At 41.3% G+C, this 19,033-nt stretch overlaps 1 protein-coding gene across 1 annotated transcript in view; it reads left to right on the top strand.

The window, feature by feature from the left end:
* LOC138675850 (uncharacterized) overlaps positions 1-18,507 on the top strand; it is a 156,639-nt gene extending 138,132 nt beyond the window's left edge. Inside the window, exons 8-12 of the mRNA XM_069764432.1 lie at positions 1,657-1,941; positions 10,926-11,210; positions 14,436-14,702; positions 16,612-18,226; positions 18,425-18,507. Of these exons, the coding sequence (XP_069620533.1) occupies positions 1,657-1,941; positions 10,926-11,210; positions 14,436-14,702; positions 16,612-16,922 (1,148 nt within the window). The 3' untranslated portion in view covers positions 16,923-18,226; positions 18,425-18,507. The remainder of the gene's footprint in view (positions 1-1,656; positions 1,942-10,925; positions 11,211-14,435; positions 14,703-16,611; positions 18,227-18,424) is intronic.
* The last annotated feature ends 526 nt before the right edge of the window (positions 18,508-19,033 follow it).

Below are 19,033 nucleotides of genomic sequence, written 5' to 3'. Positions count from 1 at the left end.
GGGTGGAAAATGCAGCAGCTACCGGTAAATGTAAAAAATACAAATAGATACCAATAAAAGTAAACTTAATTGAGACATCAGTAGGTTAAGTGTTTTTGAATATCCATATTGAATCAGGAGCCTCATATAATGCTCCATAAAGTTTGATGGGCCCCATAAGATGCTCCATATTAAAATATGCCCCATATAATGCTGAACAAAAGCGGATTATGGCCCCATAAGATGCTCCATACAGATATTTGCCGCATATAATGCTGCACAAATGCGGATTATGGCCACATAAAATGCTCCATACAGACATTTGCCCCATATAATGCTGCACATGGCCCCATAAGATGCTCCATAAAGATATTTGCCCCATATAAAGCTGCACAAACATTGATTATGCCCTATAAGATGCTCCGTGTAGACATTTGCCTCATATAAAGCTGCACAAACATTGATTATGCCCTATAAGATGCTCCATGTAGACATTTGCCTCATATAAAGCTGCACAAACATTGATTATATCCAAAAGATGTTCCATGTAGATATTTGCCCCATATAATGCTGCTTAAATGCTGATCATGGCCCCATAAGATGCTCCATGTAGATATTTGCCCCATATAATGCTGCATAAATGCTGATTATGGCCCCATAAGATGCTCCATGTAGATATTTGCCCCATATAATGCTCCACAAAGGTTGATAATGACCCCATAAGATGCTCCATAAAGATATTTGCCCCCTATAAAGCTGCACAAACATTGATTATGCCGCTTAAGATGCTCCATGTAGACATTTTCCCCATATGCTGTTGCTGTGATTAAAAAAAATCACATACTCACCTCTTGTCGCTCAGGCCCTCGGCACTTGCTATACTCACCATTCCCGTTCCACCGCTGCTGGCCGCCACTGCGTCGTCCCCGTCCTCTGTACTGACTGTTCAGGCAGAGGGCGACGCGCACTAATCACGTCATCACGCCCTCTGACCTGAGCATCAGTGCAGAGGACGGGGAAGACACAGCGGCAGCCGGCGATGTTGGAACAGGGAGCAGGTGAATATCACGCACTGCGTGATACTCACCTGCTCCTGGATCGGTCCCTGGTTCCCCGGCGCCGGCAGCTTCTTCCTGTAGTGAGCTGTCACATGGTACCGCTCATTACAGTAATGAATATGCAGCTCCACCCGTATGGGAGTGGAGTGGGGGGTCCATATTCATTACTGTAATGAGCGGTACCATGTGACCTCTCACTACAGGAAGAAGCTACCAGCACCTGGAGAACCAGGGACGTCCAGGGACCGTGCCAGGAGCAGGTGAGTATTATTACACAGCTGCTGCTCCACCTCCCCTGCCGACCCTTGGGTATGACTCGAGTATAAGCCGAGAGGGGCAAAATCAGCCTAAAAAAATGGGCTGAAATTCTCGGCTTATACTTGAGTATATACGGTACTGACCAAATACTGATGTGTGAATGAGGCCACAATTTGGGTAAGTAAAAATATGTAAAGCCGCTCCTGAAGACCACCTTAGTGAGATGACAACTCCTGAACTAGGCTATACTTTCTTCTGACATATGTCTTTATATCATATGTATACTAGCCATTTTTTTGAGAAGACAGTCACAAAGACACAGGAATGCATTATTCATTACATTGATCATTTTCTTTTACAGTCCCAGATTTTTCAGAAAAATTCACATATTCAGTGGAAGATATTTCAGAAAATGGAGCACAGTTCAGATGGAGTCACTTTCCTTTTTCATCTGAAGGAGCGTATAAACTTTATTTTAAATATTATACCAACAGCTCAAATGAGGGTTTTGAAAGCATAAGACACAATTCTACATCTGCGTCCATTCAGAGGCTAAACCCCGAACTCCATTACAGTTTTATTTTGTGTATGAAGGATGACAAAGGTTCACAATATAATTTAAGTCCAATTATTTCAATACAAACAAGTAAGTTAAAATATACTTTATATAATGTGTGAGTACATCGTTCTGTTCTGTGTGCTATGAAGTAGCTTCAGGTTCTGGGTTCAAATCCCACCAAGGACAACATCTACGAGGAGTTTGTATGTTCCCCCATGTTTGCGTGGGTTTCCACCAGGTTCTCCCATTTCCTCCCACACTTCAAATACATGCTAATAGGGAATTTAGATTGTGATCAGATCTTGTGACCTCTGACTAAGAAAAGAAGGATTTTAACCCCTTTCTGCCATTAGACGTACTATTCCGTCCATGTGGGGTGGGCTTTACTTCCCACGGACGGAATAGTACGTCATAGGCGATCGTCCGCGCTCACGGGGGGAGCGCGGCCGATCGCGGCCGGGTGTCAGCTGCTTATCGCAGCTGACATCCGGCACTATGTGCCAGGAGCGGTCACGGACCGCCCCCGGCACATTAACCCCCGGCACACCGCGATCAAACATGATCGCGATGTGCCGGCGGTGCAGGGAAGCATCGCGCAGGGAGGGGGCTCCCTGCGGGCTTCCCTGAGACCCCCGCAGCAACGCGATGTGATCGCGTTGCTCCCGGGGTCTCCTACCTCCCTCCCTGCAGAAAGTCCCGGATCCAAGATGGCCACGGATCCGGGTCCTGCAGGGAGGGAGGTGGCTTACCAAGTGCCTGCTCAGAGCAGGCACTTGGTAACGCTGCACTGCTCTCAGACAGATCGGTGATCTGTCAGAGTGCTGTGCAAACTGGCAGATCACCGATCTGTATTGTCCCCCCCTGGGACAAAGTAAAAAAGTTAAAAAAAATTTTTACAAGTGTGTAAAAAAAAAAAAAAATCCTAAATAATGAAAAAAAAAAAAAAATATTATTCCCATAAATACATTTCTTTATCTAAATAAAAAAAAAAACAATAAAAGTACACATATTTAGTATCGCCGCGTCCGTAACGACCCGACCTATAAAACTGGCCCACTAGTTAACCCTTTCAGTAAACACCGTAAGAAAAAAAAAAAAAAACGAGACAAAAAACAATGCTTTATTATCATACCGCTGAACAAAAAGTGGAATAACACGCGATCAAAAAGACAGATATAAATAACCATGGTACCGCTGAAAGCGTCATCTTGTCCCGCAAAAAACGAGCCACCATACAGCAACATCAGCAAAATAATAAAAAAGTTATAGTCCTCAGAATAAAGCGATGCAAAAATAATTATTTTTTCTATAAAATAGTTTTTATCGTATAAAAGCGCCAAAACATTAAAAAAATGATATAAATGAGATATCGCTGTAATCGTACTGACCCGAAGAATAAAACTGCTTTATCAATTTTACCAAACGCGGAACGGTATAAACGCCTCCCCCAAAAGAAATTCATGAATAGCTGGTTTTTGGTAATTCTGCCTCACAAAAATCGGAATAAAAAGCGAACAAAAAATGTCACGTGCCCGAAAATGTTACCAATAAAAACGTCAACTCGTCCCGCAAAAAACAAGACCTCACACGATTCTGTGGACCAAAATATGGAAAAATTATAGCTCTCAAAATGTGGTAACGCAAAAAATATTTTTTGCAATAAAAAGCGTCTTTCAGTGTGTGACGGCTGCCAATCATAAAAATCCGCTAAAAAAACCCGCTATAAAAGTAAATCAAACCCCCATCATCACCCCCTTAGTTAGGGAAAAATAAAAAAAATATTAAAAAAATGTATTTATTTCCATTTTCCCATTAGGGTTAGGGCTAGGGTTAGGGTTAGGGTTAGGGCTAGGGTTAGGGCTAGGGCTAGGGCTAGGGTTAGGGCTAGGGCTAGGGTTAGGGTTAGGGCTAGGGTTAGGGTTAGGGCTAGGGTTAGGGCTAGGGTTAGGGCTAGGGCTAGGGTTAGGGTTAGGGCTAGGGCTAGGGTTAGGGTTAGGGCTAGGGTTAGGGCTAGGGTTAGGGCTAGGGTTAGGGCTAGGGTTAAGGCTAGGGTTAGGGCTAGGGTTAAGGCTACAGTTAGGGTTAAGGCTACAGTTAGGGCTGGGGCTAAAGTTAGGGTTAGGGTTTGGATTACATTTGTGGTTGGGAATAGGGTTGGGATTAGGGTTAGGGGCGTGTCTGGGTTAGAGGTGTGGTTAGGGTTACCGTTGGAATTAGGGTTAGGGGTGTGTTTGGATTAGGGTTTCAGTTATAATTTGGGGGTTTCCACTGTTTAGACACATCAGGGGCTCTCCAAACGCGACATGGCGTCCGATCTCAATTCCAGCCAATTCTGCGTTGAAAAAGTAAAACAGTGCTCCTTCCCTTCCGAGCTCTCCCGTTTGTCCAAACAGGAGTTTACCCCAACATATGGGGTATCAGCGTACTCAGGACAAATTGGACAACAACTTTTGGGGTCCAATTTCTCCTGTTACCCTTGGGAAAATACAAAACTGGGGGCTAAAAAATAATTTTTGTAGGAAAAAAAAAGATTTTTTTATTTTCACGGCTCGGCGTTATAAACTGTAGTGAAACACTTGGGGGCTCAAAGTTCTCACAACACATCTAGATAAGTTCCTTGGGGGGTCTAGTTTCCAATATGGGGTCACTTGTGGGGGGTTTCTACTGTTTAGGTACATTAGGGGCTCTGCAAACGCAATGTGACGCCTGCAGACCATTCCATCTAAGTCTGTATTCCAAATGGCGCTCCTTCCCTTCCGAGCCCTCCCATGCGCCCAAACGGTGGTTCCCCCCCACATATGGGGTATCAGCGCAGTCAGGACAAATTGCACAACAACTTTTGGGGTCCAATTTCTCCTGTTACCCTTGGGAAAATACAAAACTGGGGACTAAAAAATAATTTTTGTGGGAAAACATTTTTGTTTTATTTTTACGGCTCTGCATTATAAACTTCTGTGAAGCTCTTGGTGGGTCAAAGTGCTCACCACACATCTAGATAAGTTCCTTAGGGGGTCTACTTTCCAAAATGGTGTCACTTGTGGGGGGTTTCAATGTTTAGGCACATCAGTGGCTCTCCAAAAGCAACATGGCGTCTCATCTCAATTCCTGTCAATTTTGCATTGAAAAGTCAAACGGCGCTCCTTCCCTTCCGAGCTCTCCCATGCGCCCAAACAGTGGTTTAACCCCACATATGGGGTATCAGCGTATTCAGGACAAATTGTACAACAACTTTATGGTTCCAATTTCTTCTCTTACCATTGGGAAAATAAAAAATTGGGGGCGAAAAGATAATTTTTGTGAAAAAAAAATGATTTTTTATTTTTACAGTTCTGCATTATAAACTTCTGTGAAGCACTTGGTGGGTCAAAGTGCTCACCACTCCTCTAGATAAGTTCCTTAGGGGGTCTACTTTCCAAAATGGTGTCACTTGTGGGGGGTTTCAATGTTTAGGCACATCAGTGGCTCTTCAAACGCAACATGGCGTCCCATCTCAATTCCTGTCAATTTTGCATTGAAAGGTCAAACGGCGCTCCTTCCCTTCCGAGCTCTCCCATGCGCCCAAACAGTGGTTTAACCCCACATATGGGGTATCAGCGTACTCAGGACAAATTGTGCAACAACTTTTTGGTTCCAGTTTCTTCTCTTACCATTGGGAAAATAAAAAATTGGGGCGAAAAGATAATTTTTGTGAAAAAAAATGATTTTTTATTTTTACGGTTCTGCATTATAAACTTCTGTGAAGCACTTGGTGGGTCAAAGTGCTCACCACACCTCTAGATAAGTTCCTTAGGGGGTCTACTTTCCAAAATGGTGTCACTTGTGGGGGGTTTCAATGTTTAGGCACATCAGGGGCTCTCCAAACGCAACATGGCGTCCCATCTCAATTCTAGTCAATTTTGCATTAAAAAGTCAAATGACGCTCCTTCGCTTCCAAGATCTGTCATGCGCCCAAACAGTGGTTTACCTCCACTTATGGGGTATTGGCGTACTCAGGACAAATTGTACAACAAGGTTTGGGGTCCATTTTCTCCTGTAACCCTTGGTAAAATAAAACAAATTGGAGCTGAAGTAAATTTTTTGTATGTTAATTTTTATTTAAACATTCCAAAAATTCCTGTGAAACACCTGAAGGGTTAATAAACTTCCTGAATGTGGTTTTGAGAACCTTGAGGGGTGCAGTTTTTAGAATGGTATCACACTTGGGTATTTTCTATCATATAGACCCCTCAAAATGACTTCAAATGAGATGTGGTCCCTAAAATAAAATGGTGTTGTAAAAATGAGAAATTGCTGGTCAACTTTTAACCCTTATAACTCCCTAACAAAAAAAAATTTTGGTTCCAAAATTGTGCTGATGTAAAGTAGACATGTGGGAGATGTTACTTATTAAGTATTTTGTGTGACATATCTCTGTGATTTAATTGCATAAAAATTCAAAGTTGGAAAATTGCAAAATTTTCAAAATTTTCGCCATATTTCCGTTTTTTTCACAAATAAACGCAGGTAATATCAAAGAAATTTTACCACTGTCATGAAGTACAATATGTCACGAGAAAACAATGTCAGAATCACCGGGATCCGTTGAAGCGTTCCAGAGTTATAACCTCATAAAGGGACAGTGGTCAGAATTGTAAAAATTGGCCCGGTCCATAACATGCAAACCACCCTTGGGGGTAAAGGGGTTAAGTAAAATGCAATTTAAAACTTTTTTTTACATATAATCAGTTGTAGTTAAAATTATTCAACCTCAACTGAAAACTAGGTTTATTAGCAAAACTCAGAAATGTTCTGCCGTTTGCCATAAAACAATGAAAAAAGAATAATTGAAATAGCTCAGGACAACTGATATAACATGTGTGACATGTATGTAAGGCAATCCCCTGTCTAACAACTGCAAAACTCGCCAATGCGGATACACAAACATGTCACCCGTGCACCCTAGGCAAAATTGTGTAAAGAACACTTGCGCTCATCACTAATATTCAGACACCAACTTAACATTTTCTATGAGGTTCAACTCAAGTTCACGTAGATGGAAGCATAAAAAAGCTATTGCCTTTGGAAGTAGGAGATGAAAAAACTATAGCAAAAAAAGAAAAATTACACTTAAGGGGTTAAACTGCTAAGCCTAGTCCTAAAGTATTCCCTTCTTCATATTATATGGGTTTAGCTGAACTCTGTGAAAAGTGTCAGCAACAATTCCTGCTCTGAAGGTGTAATTCAAATTGTCAATTAGGACATTTGCAAAATATTTAAGAAGTAAAGTGATTATTGAAGCCTAATGTTCAGTACAGTATTGTTATACAAGTGATTTAACAACAGAGAAATCAAAGTCAAATTAATATTTGGTGTCAGCACTCAGTGCCTTCAAAACAGCATCAAAGTATCAATTCTTCTAGGTACACTTGTACACAGGCTTTGAAGAACCTCATCAGGGAGATTGTTACAAACATCTTGGAGATCTAACCAAGGATCTTATGAGGATGTAGGCTTGCTCACATCCTTCTGTCTACTCATGTAATACCAGAAAGATTCAATAATATTGAGATCAGGACCCTGTGGGTGCCATAGCATCACTTTCAGAATCCATTGTTCTTCTTTATGCTGAAGATAATTTTTATGCCATTGGCTAGATTTTTAGGTTCATTGTCCTGCTGCAGAAGAAATTTGGAGTCAATGGTATTGCATGTGCCTCTATGTTTCGGTATTGAGGACACCATAATCCTAACCAAATCCCCAACTCCATTTGCTGAAACGCAACTCCAAACTTACAAGGATCGGTCATGCTGCACTGTTTCCTCCAAACACGTATTATAGTGCAACTCTCTAGTCCTGCAGCAAACAAATTGTCTTCTTTAACAGCCAAATATTTCACATTTTGACTCATCAGTCCAGAGCACCTGCTGTCATTTTCTGCACTCCGTCTCCTATGTTTTCGCGAATAGTTGAGTCACTTGGCTTTGTTTGCTTTTCAAAACTTCTCTGAACATCCTCTGATTTTGAAGGGAAGCATGATCTCCTACACTTATTTTCCTTATTTTCCTGCTCTCATTAAAATCAACGTTGAGAAATGCAGGCAGATACTTATCCATCATGCAATATTATATATTATATATATATATGTATACACTAGATTGTGGCCCGATTCTAACGCATCGGGTATTCTAGAATATGCATGTCCCCATAGTATATGGACAATGATAATTCCAGAATTCGCGGCAGACTATGCCCGTCGCTGATTGGTCGAGGCAACCTTTATGACATCATCGTCGCCATGGCAACCATTATGACATCTACGTCGATACTGTGCCCGTCGCTGAATCAGAAACGTGGGATTTCTACGTCCTTTATGACATCATCGTCGCTGTGCCTGGCGGCCTCGACCAATCAGAGACGCGGGATGTCTACATCCTTTATGACATCATCATCGCTGTGCCTATTGCTGATTGGTCGAGGCCTGGCGGCCTCGACCAATCAGAGACGCGGGATTTCCAGGACAGACAGAAAGACAGACAGACAGACAGACGGAAAAACCCTTAGGCAATTATATATATAGATGTGCATGAATGTAGGTACATAGTACGGTAGTTAATTAATCAGTTATATGGTGTGCTATGTAATATACCGTATGCGGTTTTCTCTTTATTAGTAATATGCACGCATTGGTGATAAATATGGCTTTCTTTACATAGATCAGCAATGCTATTATCCATTCACTGTCGCTAGACGGGATATAGCGTGATTCACACTTGCCTGATATATAACTTGTGTCCATGTATTATTATGCTGCTGCATATTTATCTGTTTATTTGGGATATTGAGATGTACTTGCTTTAAAAATAGTCCCGTATTTTTCATTACTGTGTAGCACTGATTTGGACCAGGTGTCCCTCCTGGTTAGGGCACTCTTGTTCGTTTTTGCTATATGTGACAATTATTTGTCTTTAAATTATTTATCAATAAAATTGTGGATTTTAATATTTAATAATTGGATATCTTCTTGCGGCTTCTGGTTATGTGTTAGTCCGTATTTGGGTAATCAATTGATTTGGGTTATTTAAAAATTATTTAGAAGCCATGTGATTATTGGCTCCAATTTTATTCTGCATCAGGACCCCAAACATACAAACAAATCATGGAAGTGATGATATGACCCATATAAATCCCCGATCTCAACATAATTGAGTCTGTGTGGGATTACATGAAGAGACAGAATAATTTGATCAAGTTTTATCCATAGAAGATCTGTGGTCAGTTCTTGAAGATGTTTGGGGCAACCTCCCTGCCTGGTGCTTGTGTACCTAGAATAATTACTACTTTGATGCTGTTTTGAAGTCAAAGAGTGGCTGACACCAAATATTTGATTTAGATTTTTCTTTTGTTCATTCACTTTGCATTTTGCTGATTGATAACATTAAACTTTTAACACTTCTCTTTTTGAAAGCATTCTGACTTCGTAGCATTTTTCCACACATACCTGAAACTTTTGCCCTGTACTGCATACATACTCCAGAAAGAATAACAGATAAAAGGCACAACTCAGGGACTTAGAGTTCTATAAAATTATTCTTAAATATTTTCAGTTCATAATGAGCAATACAAGTAATAAGAAAATTAAACAAATAGAAGCCAATTCACCAAGACTGGCATAGCGCTATGACAGCCTTGATGTAATGGAAGGCGCCATGCTCATTAGGAGGCACATTACTTTGACGCCTCTTCTGAGTGGCATGTGCCTTCAAATGCCGCACCAGGGATGCATTTTGGCATACAAAACGAATGCACATTTGATGAATTTGACATGTGGCATGATCACACCTTACTCATCCCCTGCTCTGCTCATTTCAGTGGAGCTGAGTCAAACTAGCGTGAAAATGTCAAAAGTTGTAAAAATTTAGTGCAACTCCCCGTTGCGCAAAAAAGTTGTAACTTTTCAATATATTTACTCCAATTTTCCTGTGTAAAACTCTTGATGAATAGGCCCCATAATTCCCAGAAACAAAGAATTCCAGGAACAGCACCCTTTATGCCTACAAGTTGTATCTGGTTTGGGAGCTCAGCTGATGTGAATTAAAGGGAACCTGTCACCCCGTTTTTTCAGATTGAGATAAAAATACTGTTAAATAGGGCCTGTGCTGTGCGTTACAATAGTGTATGTAGTGTACCCTGATTCCCCACCTATGCTCCGAAATACATTACCAAAGTCGCCATTTTCGCCTGTCATTCAGGCTGGTCAGGTCAGGTGGGCGTGGTGACATCGCTGTTTCTTCCCCAGCTTTCTGTTGGTGGCGTAGTGGTGTGCGCATGTCCAAGTGCCGAATCCACTGCGCGCAGGTGAAGAAAAAGCGCGTGATCTGCGCTATTACCCTTGTCATCGGTGGGGGCGGCCATCTTCCTGAGGCCGCGCGTGCGCAGATGGAGTGCTCTGCTGCACGGGTCTTCAGGAAAATGGCCGCGGGATGCCGCACGTGCGCAGATGGAGATCGCGGTGGCCATTTTCCCAAAGCTGAGTTTGCATCCATTTTCCTGAAGCCCCGTGCAGCAGAGCACTCCATCTGCGCACACGTGGCCTCAGGAAGATGGCCGCCCCCACCGATGACAAGGGTAATAGCGCAGATCGCGCGCTTTTTCTTCACCTGCGCGCAGTGGATTCGGCACTTGGACATGCGCACACCACTACGCCACCAACGGAAAGCTGGGGAAGAAACAGCGATGTCACCACGCCCACCTGACCTGACCAGCCTGATTGACAGGCGAAAATGGCGACTTTGGTAATGTATTTCGCAGCATAGGTGGGGAATCAGGGTACACTACATACACTATTGTAACGCACAGCGCAGGCCCTATTTAACAGTATTTTTATCTCAATCTGAAAAAACGGGGTGACAGGTTCCCTTTAAATAGGGATGAGCTGTAAGATCACTAGCATCATGGAATCGGGCATTGTGCAGTTTTAGGGAAAAAAAACAACCATGTTTTGTGAACTAGGAACACTGCAAGGAGGATCGTTTTACAATTACATTTTATTTCAATTGTTTGATTTGTTTTGTGCTTTTTAAATCTTTTACTAGGACCCTTAAATCCCAAGAATGTAAAGATAGTAAAAATATCATCAACTAATGTATCTTTGAAATGGGATTCACCAACTGATCCATTTGGGGAATTTTTCTGTGGCTATCGTATTACAGTATGGGACGTAGAAGAAAACTCATTTTTGACCTTCAACGAGGAAAAGAACCAAACTTTTATTACTATTCAAAATCTGAAACCTTATCACGAGTACAAGATATTTATACAAACTATAGCAGAGAGTGGGAAGTTAAGCTTATTGGAAAAGAGCTTGCCAATAATAACAGGTATAGTATACTATATATTGGTTGCATACATCAGGCAAACAAATATGTCACTGTCATACTTCTTGTTAGCCCTCTCTTTCTTGACCCCTGAGGCTTTCGGAGTCGTAGTAAAGGAATATTGGAGTCACACTTGAATATTTAGGTTTTAAGTTAGATATTCATTTTTATGCTATTTAGACATCTTTCTAAACATTATCACAGTAAGGGTATGCTTTAAATAATATGCAATTTGTTATTATTATTTATTGTTATAGCGCCATTTATTCCATGGCGCTTTACATGTGAGGAGAGGGAAACATAATAAAAAAAAGTACAATAATCTTAAACAATACAAGTCATAACTGGTACAGGAGGAGTGAGGACCCTGCCCACGAAGGCTCACAATCTACAAGGGATGGGTGAGAATACAGTAGGTGAGGATAGAGCTGGTCCTGCAGCGGTTTGGTCGATCGGTGGTTACTGCAGGTTGTAGGCTTGTCGGAAGAGGTGGGTCTTCAGGTTCTTTTTGAAGGTTTCGATGGTAGGTGAGAGTCTGATGTGCTGTGGTAGAGGGTTCCAGAGTAGGGGTGATACGCGAGAGAAATCTTGTATGCGATTGTGGGAAGAGGAGATACGAGGGGAGTAGAAAAGGAGATCTTGTGAGGATCGGAGGTTGCGTGTAGGTAAGTACCGGGAGACGAGGTCACAGATGTATGGAGGAGACAGGTTGTGGATGGATTTGTACGTCTTGGTTAGGGTTTTGTAGTGGAGTCTCTGGGCAATGGGGAGCCAGTGAAGGGATTGACAGAGGGGATAGGCCGGGGAATAGCAGGGGAACAGGTGGATTAGTCGGGCAGCAGAATTTAGAATAGATTGGAGGGGTGCGAGAGTGTTAGAGGGGAGGCCACAGAGCAGAAGGTTGCAGTAGTCAAGGCGAGAGATGATGAGGGCATGGACTAGGGTTTTTGCAGATTCTTGGTTGAGGAATGAACGGATTTGTGAAATATTTTTGAGTTGAAGTCGGCAGGAAGTGGAAAGGGCTTGGATATGTGGTTTGAAGGAGAGATCAGTGTCAAGGATTACCCCAAGGCAGCGAGCTTGTGGGACTGGGGAGAGTGGGCAGCCATTTACTGTAATGGATAGGTTCTTTGGGGGGGTCGCGTGAGATGGGGGAAAGATGATGAATTCTGTTTTGTCCATCTTAAGTTTCAGAAATCTAGCGGAGAAGAAGGATGAAATAGTGGACAGACATTGAAGGATTCTGGTTAGTAGGGAGGTGATATCTGGTCCAGAGATGTAGATCTGTGTGTCATCAGCATAGAGGTGATACTGAAAGCCATGAGATTCTATGAGCTGTCCCAGGCCAAAGGTGTAAATGGAGAAGAGCAGGGGCCTAAGGACTGAACCTTGTGGGACTCTGACAGATAGGGGGCGAGGTGAGGAGGTGGTGTGTGAGTGGGAGATGCTGAATGTCTGGTCTGTTAGGTATGATGAGATCCAGGATAGGGCCAAGTCTGTGATGCCAAGGGATGAGAGGGTCTGTAATAATAGGGAATGGTCCACTGTGTCAAAGGCAGCCGACAGGTCCAGGAGGAGGAGGACAGAGTAGTGTCGCTTGCTCTTGGCGGTTAAGAGGTCATTGGTGACCTTAGTTAGGGCAGTTTCAGTGGAATGGTGTGACCGGAAGCTAGATTGTAAGCTGTCAAAGAGGGAGCAAGAAGAGAGATGGGAGGACAGTTCAAGGTAAACGTGTTGTTCCAGTAGTTTGGAGGCATAAGGGAGAAGTGATATAGGGCGATAGCTAGATATAGAGGATGGGTCAAGAGAGGGTTTTTTGAGGATAGGTGTGATGGAGGCATGTTTAAAGCTTGAGGGGAAAACACCAGTTGTTAGTGATAGGTTGAAGAGATAGGTTATGGTTGGGATGAAGACTGTGGTGAGGTTTGGGATGAGGTGGGATGGGATCGGGTCAAGTGCCCAGGTGGTGAGATGTGATCTTGAGAGTAGAGTGGAGAGTTGATCTTCTGTAATGGTGGAGAAGTTGGTTTTGGAGGTGGAGGGCTGGGAAGTCGGGAGGAAGGGCTCTGGGGGTTGTTGACCAAAACTGTCTCTGATGCTATCAATCTTCTGCTTGAAAAATGAGGCAAAGTCTTCAGCGGAGATAAGTGGGGAGGGAGGAGGTGCTGGGGGACGGAGGAGAGAATTGAAGGTGATGAATAACTGTTTAGAGTTGTGAGACAGAAAGGATATGAGAGATGAGAAGTAGGTTTGTTTAGCTGTGGCGAGTGTGGTCTTGAAAGTAGTGAGGGACTGTTTGAATGCGATGAAGTGCTCGTTGGAGTGGGATCTTTTCCATCTGCGCTCAGCAGCCCTTGAAGTTCGCCTCAGTCACATTATACTCTTACAGGGTTAATGTATATAATGATGTCACTGGATAAGAATTATACACACAATGATGTCACAGCGAGAGGATACTATTCAATTAAGAGGGATTAATTGCAAACATGAATGAATGTGCTAAGTGAGGTCACAAAGCAGGATGAAGGAACAGTGATGTCACTCTATAGAGTTAATAAACACGTGATGTAATAGTAAAATCTTTAGGGGGGGGGTACAAAATTAGAACAGCTTGGCTTATTTTTCCCAGAAGCAACCTCTGGACAGGTATGGCACTATTTCTGGATGATTTTCTAAATTTGTACCCCACCTTATCATTTTACTATTACATCTATAGAGTGAAATCACTGATCCTTGCTCCTGTTTATTGACCTTCTGAGTTACTGCTGATGGTAGGAGGGGAGAGTAAGTGATCAATCAATGGTTAATAGCTCTTCATGTCTCTCCTCTAAAATGATGGGAAATGCAAGGCATGTTGGCACATGAATAGCTTATCATCATCAACTGGAAGTTACTAGGAATTTGTCAGTGTCAGGGGTGATCTATTAGCTTTTCTGCAGATTTATAGCTGAGTGAAGCCCATACAGTTTTTTTTTACTTGACAACTAAGCATTTAGATAAAATACTTTTACTGATTTTTTTTGTCAGCGGGCATCAGAACAAATAATTTATTTTTTCTTTAGAATTCTTGTATCCTTACATTGGATCTCGACTCTCCGGATCGCACAACACAAACTGCTTACATTTTTACATAGATCTCTTCAACCTCATGAGGGTGGCGTATACACTTTGAAAATCTATGTAACGCATATTTTTTTTAAGACAAGCTATCATGTTATTTTTACCTAGAGATTAGTCCTTTGGAACGAATCAGCGTTGAACCAAATTCTGTAAAAGAAGATAATTTAATCCTCTGCTGGGATTCTCCAACACAAACTCATCAAATCTACATTCAAGTTAAATCTCTTGCGGACAGTTCAGAAGTCTTTTATATTGTCTCCGACACTGATAATTTCTGTGTTGGAGCTTTAATACCCGGTATGACGTATGAAATAGGACTTTCAATAGAGATGAATGGAAATCGAAGTGAAATGAAGATCCTACAACAAACACTACGTAAGTACTTTTTTATTATTTTTTAGCGTGTTTTTTCATTTTTAATAATTTTTTGGGGGGGATTCCTTGGAATTCTGTAAACACGAATAGCAGTTTAAGTAATAAAAAATAATTATGTGATAAATCAGAAGTATATTGCATATACTAAATGTGACAAGAACCATGTGTAGTAATCGCGGTTTATCACTGGGTACGTTTAGCATATTTGTTTATTTTGGTTTCCATTGTATCTGATATAAACTGATGACAAATTTAGGCTTCATTCACATCTGCAATGAAGGCTCCATTAGAAACATTAATAGCTGATTTATAGCAGAACAGAAAAAAAGAATTCATAGCACAGATGTGAACATAGCCTCACATCAGTTTTCAGAAGTTTCTGTTCTAGGAACAGTGGAATGAAATTCTTTTGGAAGATGGATCACAATGAAACTGAGGTATACTAGGCACTGTTCAAATGTGAATCGTCACTTCTATTTCAAAGGAAAATGATGACATCGTGCCAGTAGTTTTGATGACAAGAGTAGCAGTGAATGCTAAAAGCCTTGAAATATGAAGGAATTTTGCTTCAAATGTAGGGCTTTTGAACAAATTCAGTTGAAAGGGGTTGCTTGGTCTAAAGCTACAGGTCTGCAGTCACTCTGTTACTGTGGACTTGTGAATCCTCACATTGCGTGAACAGGCCAGTGTGAAGATTCACCGATGCCGGCAGCTGCGATTATGTGACTGTAAGTGCGCTATATGCATACTCTCAGCCACATTCGGACTAGACTGTCACTAGCCTCGTTCAAAACACTTGCATTGAGTGAGACCAACTCCATCACAGAGGGTCTCAAAGGGGTATTCTGAGAAAAATATCTCCCAGTCCATACAAAAGACACTGTTTAAGACAACTAGTCTGAATGATGGTGATTGGTGAAGAATAAAATTGGAACGTCACTGATAACACTAGAAGGAAATGTTAGAAAAAAAATTATTTTGCACCAGTAGCCCTTTGGCCATAACTTCATACCTACCATTCTGTCCCATTATTAAGAATATTCGTCTCCTTTTCCAGCTCCTTCAACATACAGTCCTGTGTAAATAACATCACTTACCACTTTTCAGCCATTTCCAACACACATTCTCATGTGCAAAACGCCACTTCCCTCTAGAGTTGATGCGAATTGATTTGCACATCATATTCCATTGGCAACAACAACAGTCTGTGGTCACTGGATGGGAGAGAAAGTAGTGCCTCTTACTTTGCAGTGATCCGTTGCCGTCACTATCTTCATAAAATCACTGTCCTTCCTCCCTGCTTCATGTGGATGACATGTCCAATGTCATCCACACAGTGTCCTCCATTGTGCTCCTGTGCAGGCGTACTACTCTTTGCCCCTTTGAAGGCAGAGCAAAGTATTCTACTGTGGCTTTACCAATCGGTCATTGGCACTCTTGGGCTTTTACCCATACATGCGCATAACAGTACTTTTTATCTGCACTCGGAAGGACAGATAGAAATTCGCCTGCGCAGGAGTACGGTGGAAGGCACTATGTGGACACGTCATCCACACAAAACAGGGAAGGAGGATGGCTATTGTAAGAAGGGAGAGGAGGCGCAGGATCAAGACCAGATATGTCCATCTCTCTGGATTATACCAAATGTAAGTAAAACATTTTGTGTCTTGGAGAGCGGATTGGGACATATATGTAGGTGCTGGCTATACATAATATATTAAAAACCTGGTAACAGGTTCCCTTCAAAGAATGCATTGATATTTTTCATTGTACTTGACATTTAGCAATCAATAGCTATAATGATCTATAATTGTTGCTTTTTTTCATTTTATCATAGATAACACTTGACTCCATAATTGCATAATACTCACAACAATGATGAAAGATCGCCTTTTTGTTTTAACTGCAGGACCTAAACCAGTTACCCTTGTGGTACCGATTGAAGAGAATGCACACAATGTTAAGCTCTTTGTCCAAATGCCCAATGTGGGAATATTTGATGGTATCGTAATAACAAATGCAAATTATGAAAACAGAACTATTTCTTTTCCTCTTATGACACATGGCAAATATGTAATTGATTGGCTTCTGCCAGGCACGGAGTATGATTTTATAGTTCACACCACAAGTAAGGACATGCTAAGTACTCCATTTAAGTTGTCATCAGTGAAGACATGTAAGTATTTTTATTGCAGTAAAGCAAGAAATATAAAAAAATAAACACATTTTTAAGGTACAGTCATGTTACAGTAGTTTACTCTTTTGATGTTGCTATTCTTTACATACAAAAATCTAAACAATAAAAAATAAACATATTTAGCATTGCCATGTATATAATGGTCCAAACTAGGCTCTGGAACATGGCTACACAAATCAAACTTTACTTATTTTTAAAGTAGTTAAAGATACAAAAGACTTCATAATATTGGTATTGCCATCATTTCACAAAGTTGATGGATGGGAATGATCAGACCTGTTTGCTAGTGTTCTGTAATAGAAAAACACTTCTCATGGTAAAGCTGTTTTTTTCCTAGGAGGATGCCTTTGTAATGTAAGATCTTAATCAATTTTAAATCCAGAACATAAAAATAAGGTTAATAATATAACTTTGTGTATAAATATTCAGTTTTACTCAAATTAGTTGATCCAAAATTGAATACACCCCCCACACCAAAAACTACTACATCTTGTATTTTGTATGACCTTTATGATTTTTAAGGACAGCACTAAGTCTTCTAGGCATGGAATGAATACGTTGGCCACATATTGCAACATCTATCTTAATCCATTGTACAAGAACAACCTCTCTTAGACCTTGGTGCCGGATGGAGAGTGATACTCAACTTGTCTCCTCAGAATTCCCTATAGGTGTTTGATTAGGTTTAGATCATGAGACATGCATTACCACTGAATGACCTTCACCCCCGATCTTCAGAAATGTAACAATGGCATTAGATGTGTGTTTTGGTTGATTATGTTGGAGCAGTGCACGTCTACCAAGTGCACGGAGTGATGGGAACATCTCTTTCAACATAGAGCAGTACATCTATGAATTAATAAAAAACTACCAATAAATCGTACCTCCCCGACACTAAGAACACTCAAGCAACCTAATATACAGTGGCATCTAAAAGGTTGGGCACGCCTGGTCAAAATTCCTGTTGTTGTGAACAGTTAAGCAAGATAAAAATGAAATGATCCTAAAAGACCTAAAGTTAAAGATGACACATTTCATTTGGATTGTAGACAAAAATATATATTTTATTTCATTTTAAAAACTACAAAAGGAAAAATGGGACAATGCAAAAGGTTGGGCACCCTTGGAGATTTGTATGCTAGGATAACTTTTTCCAAGGTTTCAGACCTTAACCCCTTTCTGACCTCGGACGGGATAGTACGTCCGAGGTCAGAAGCCCCGCTTTGATGCAGGGCTCGGGTGGTGAGCCTGCATCAAAGTCGGGACATGTCAGTGATTCACCCGCCACTATTAACTAGTTAAATGCCGCTGTCAAACGCAGACAGCGGCATTTGACTACTGCTTCTGGCCGCGCGGCCGGAAATGCACGCATCGCCGACCCCGTCACATGATCGGGGGTCAGCGATGCTTCTGTATTGTAACCATAGAGGTCCTCCAGACTTCTATGGTTACTGATCCCCGCTAGCTGTGAGCGCCACCCTGTGGTCGGCGCTCATAGCACACCTGTATTTCTGCTGCATAGCAGCGATCTGATGATCGCTGCTATGTAGCAGAGCCGATCCAGTTGTGCCAGCTTCTAGCCTCCCATGGAGGCTATTGAAGCATGGCAAAAGTTTAAAAAAAAGTTAAAAAAAATGTGAAAAAAATAAAAAAAATATAAACGTTTAAATCACCCCCCTTTTGCCCCAATCAAAATAAAACAATAAAAAAATCAAACCTACACATATTTGGTATCACCGCGTTCAGAATCGCCCGATCTATCAATAAAAAAAAGCATTAATCTGATCGCTAAACGGCACAGCGAGAAAAAAATTTGAAACGCCAGAATTACGTTTTTTTGGTCGCCGCGACATTGAATTAAAATGCAATAACGGGAGAACAAAAGAATGTATCCGCACAACCGTGGTAGCAATAAAAACATCAGCTTGGATCACAAAAACATAGGCCCTCAACCAACCCCAGATCACGAAAAATGGAGACGCTATGGGTATCGGAAAATGGCACAATTTTTTTTTTAGCAAAGTTTGGAATTTTTTTTCACCACTTAGATAAAACGTAAACTAGTCATGTTTGGTGTCTATGAACTCGTAATCACCTGGAAAATCATAATATCAAGTCAGTTTTAGCATTTAGT

The sequence above is a fragment of the Ranitomeya imitator genome, chromosome 4, assembly GCF_032444005.1.
Source record: "Ranitomeya imitator isolate aRanImi1 chromosome 4, aRanImi1.pri, whole genome shotgun sequence".
Classification (NCBI taxonomy): Eukaryota; Metazoa; Chordata; class Amphibia; order Anura; family Dendrobatidae; genus Ranitomeya; species Ranitomeya imitator.
This window is presented reverse-complemented; position numbering and strand designations above follow the sequence as displayed.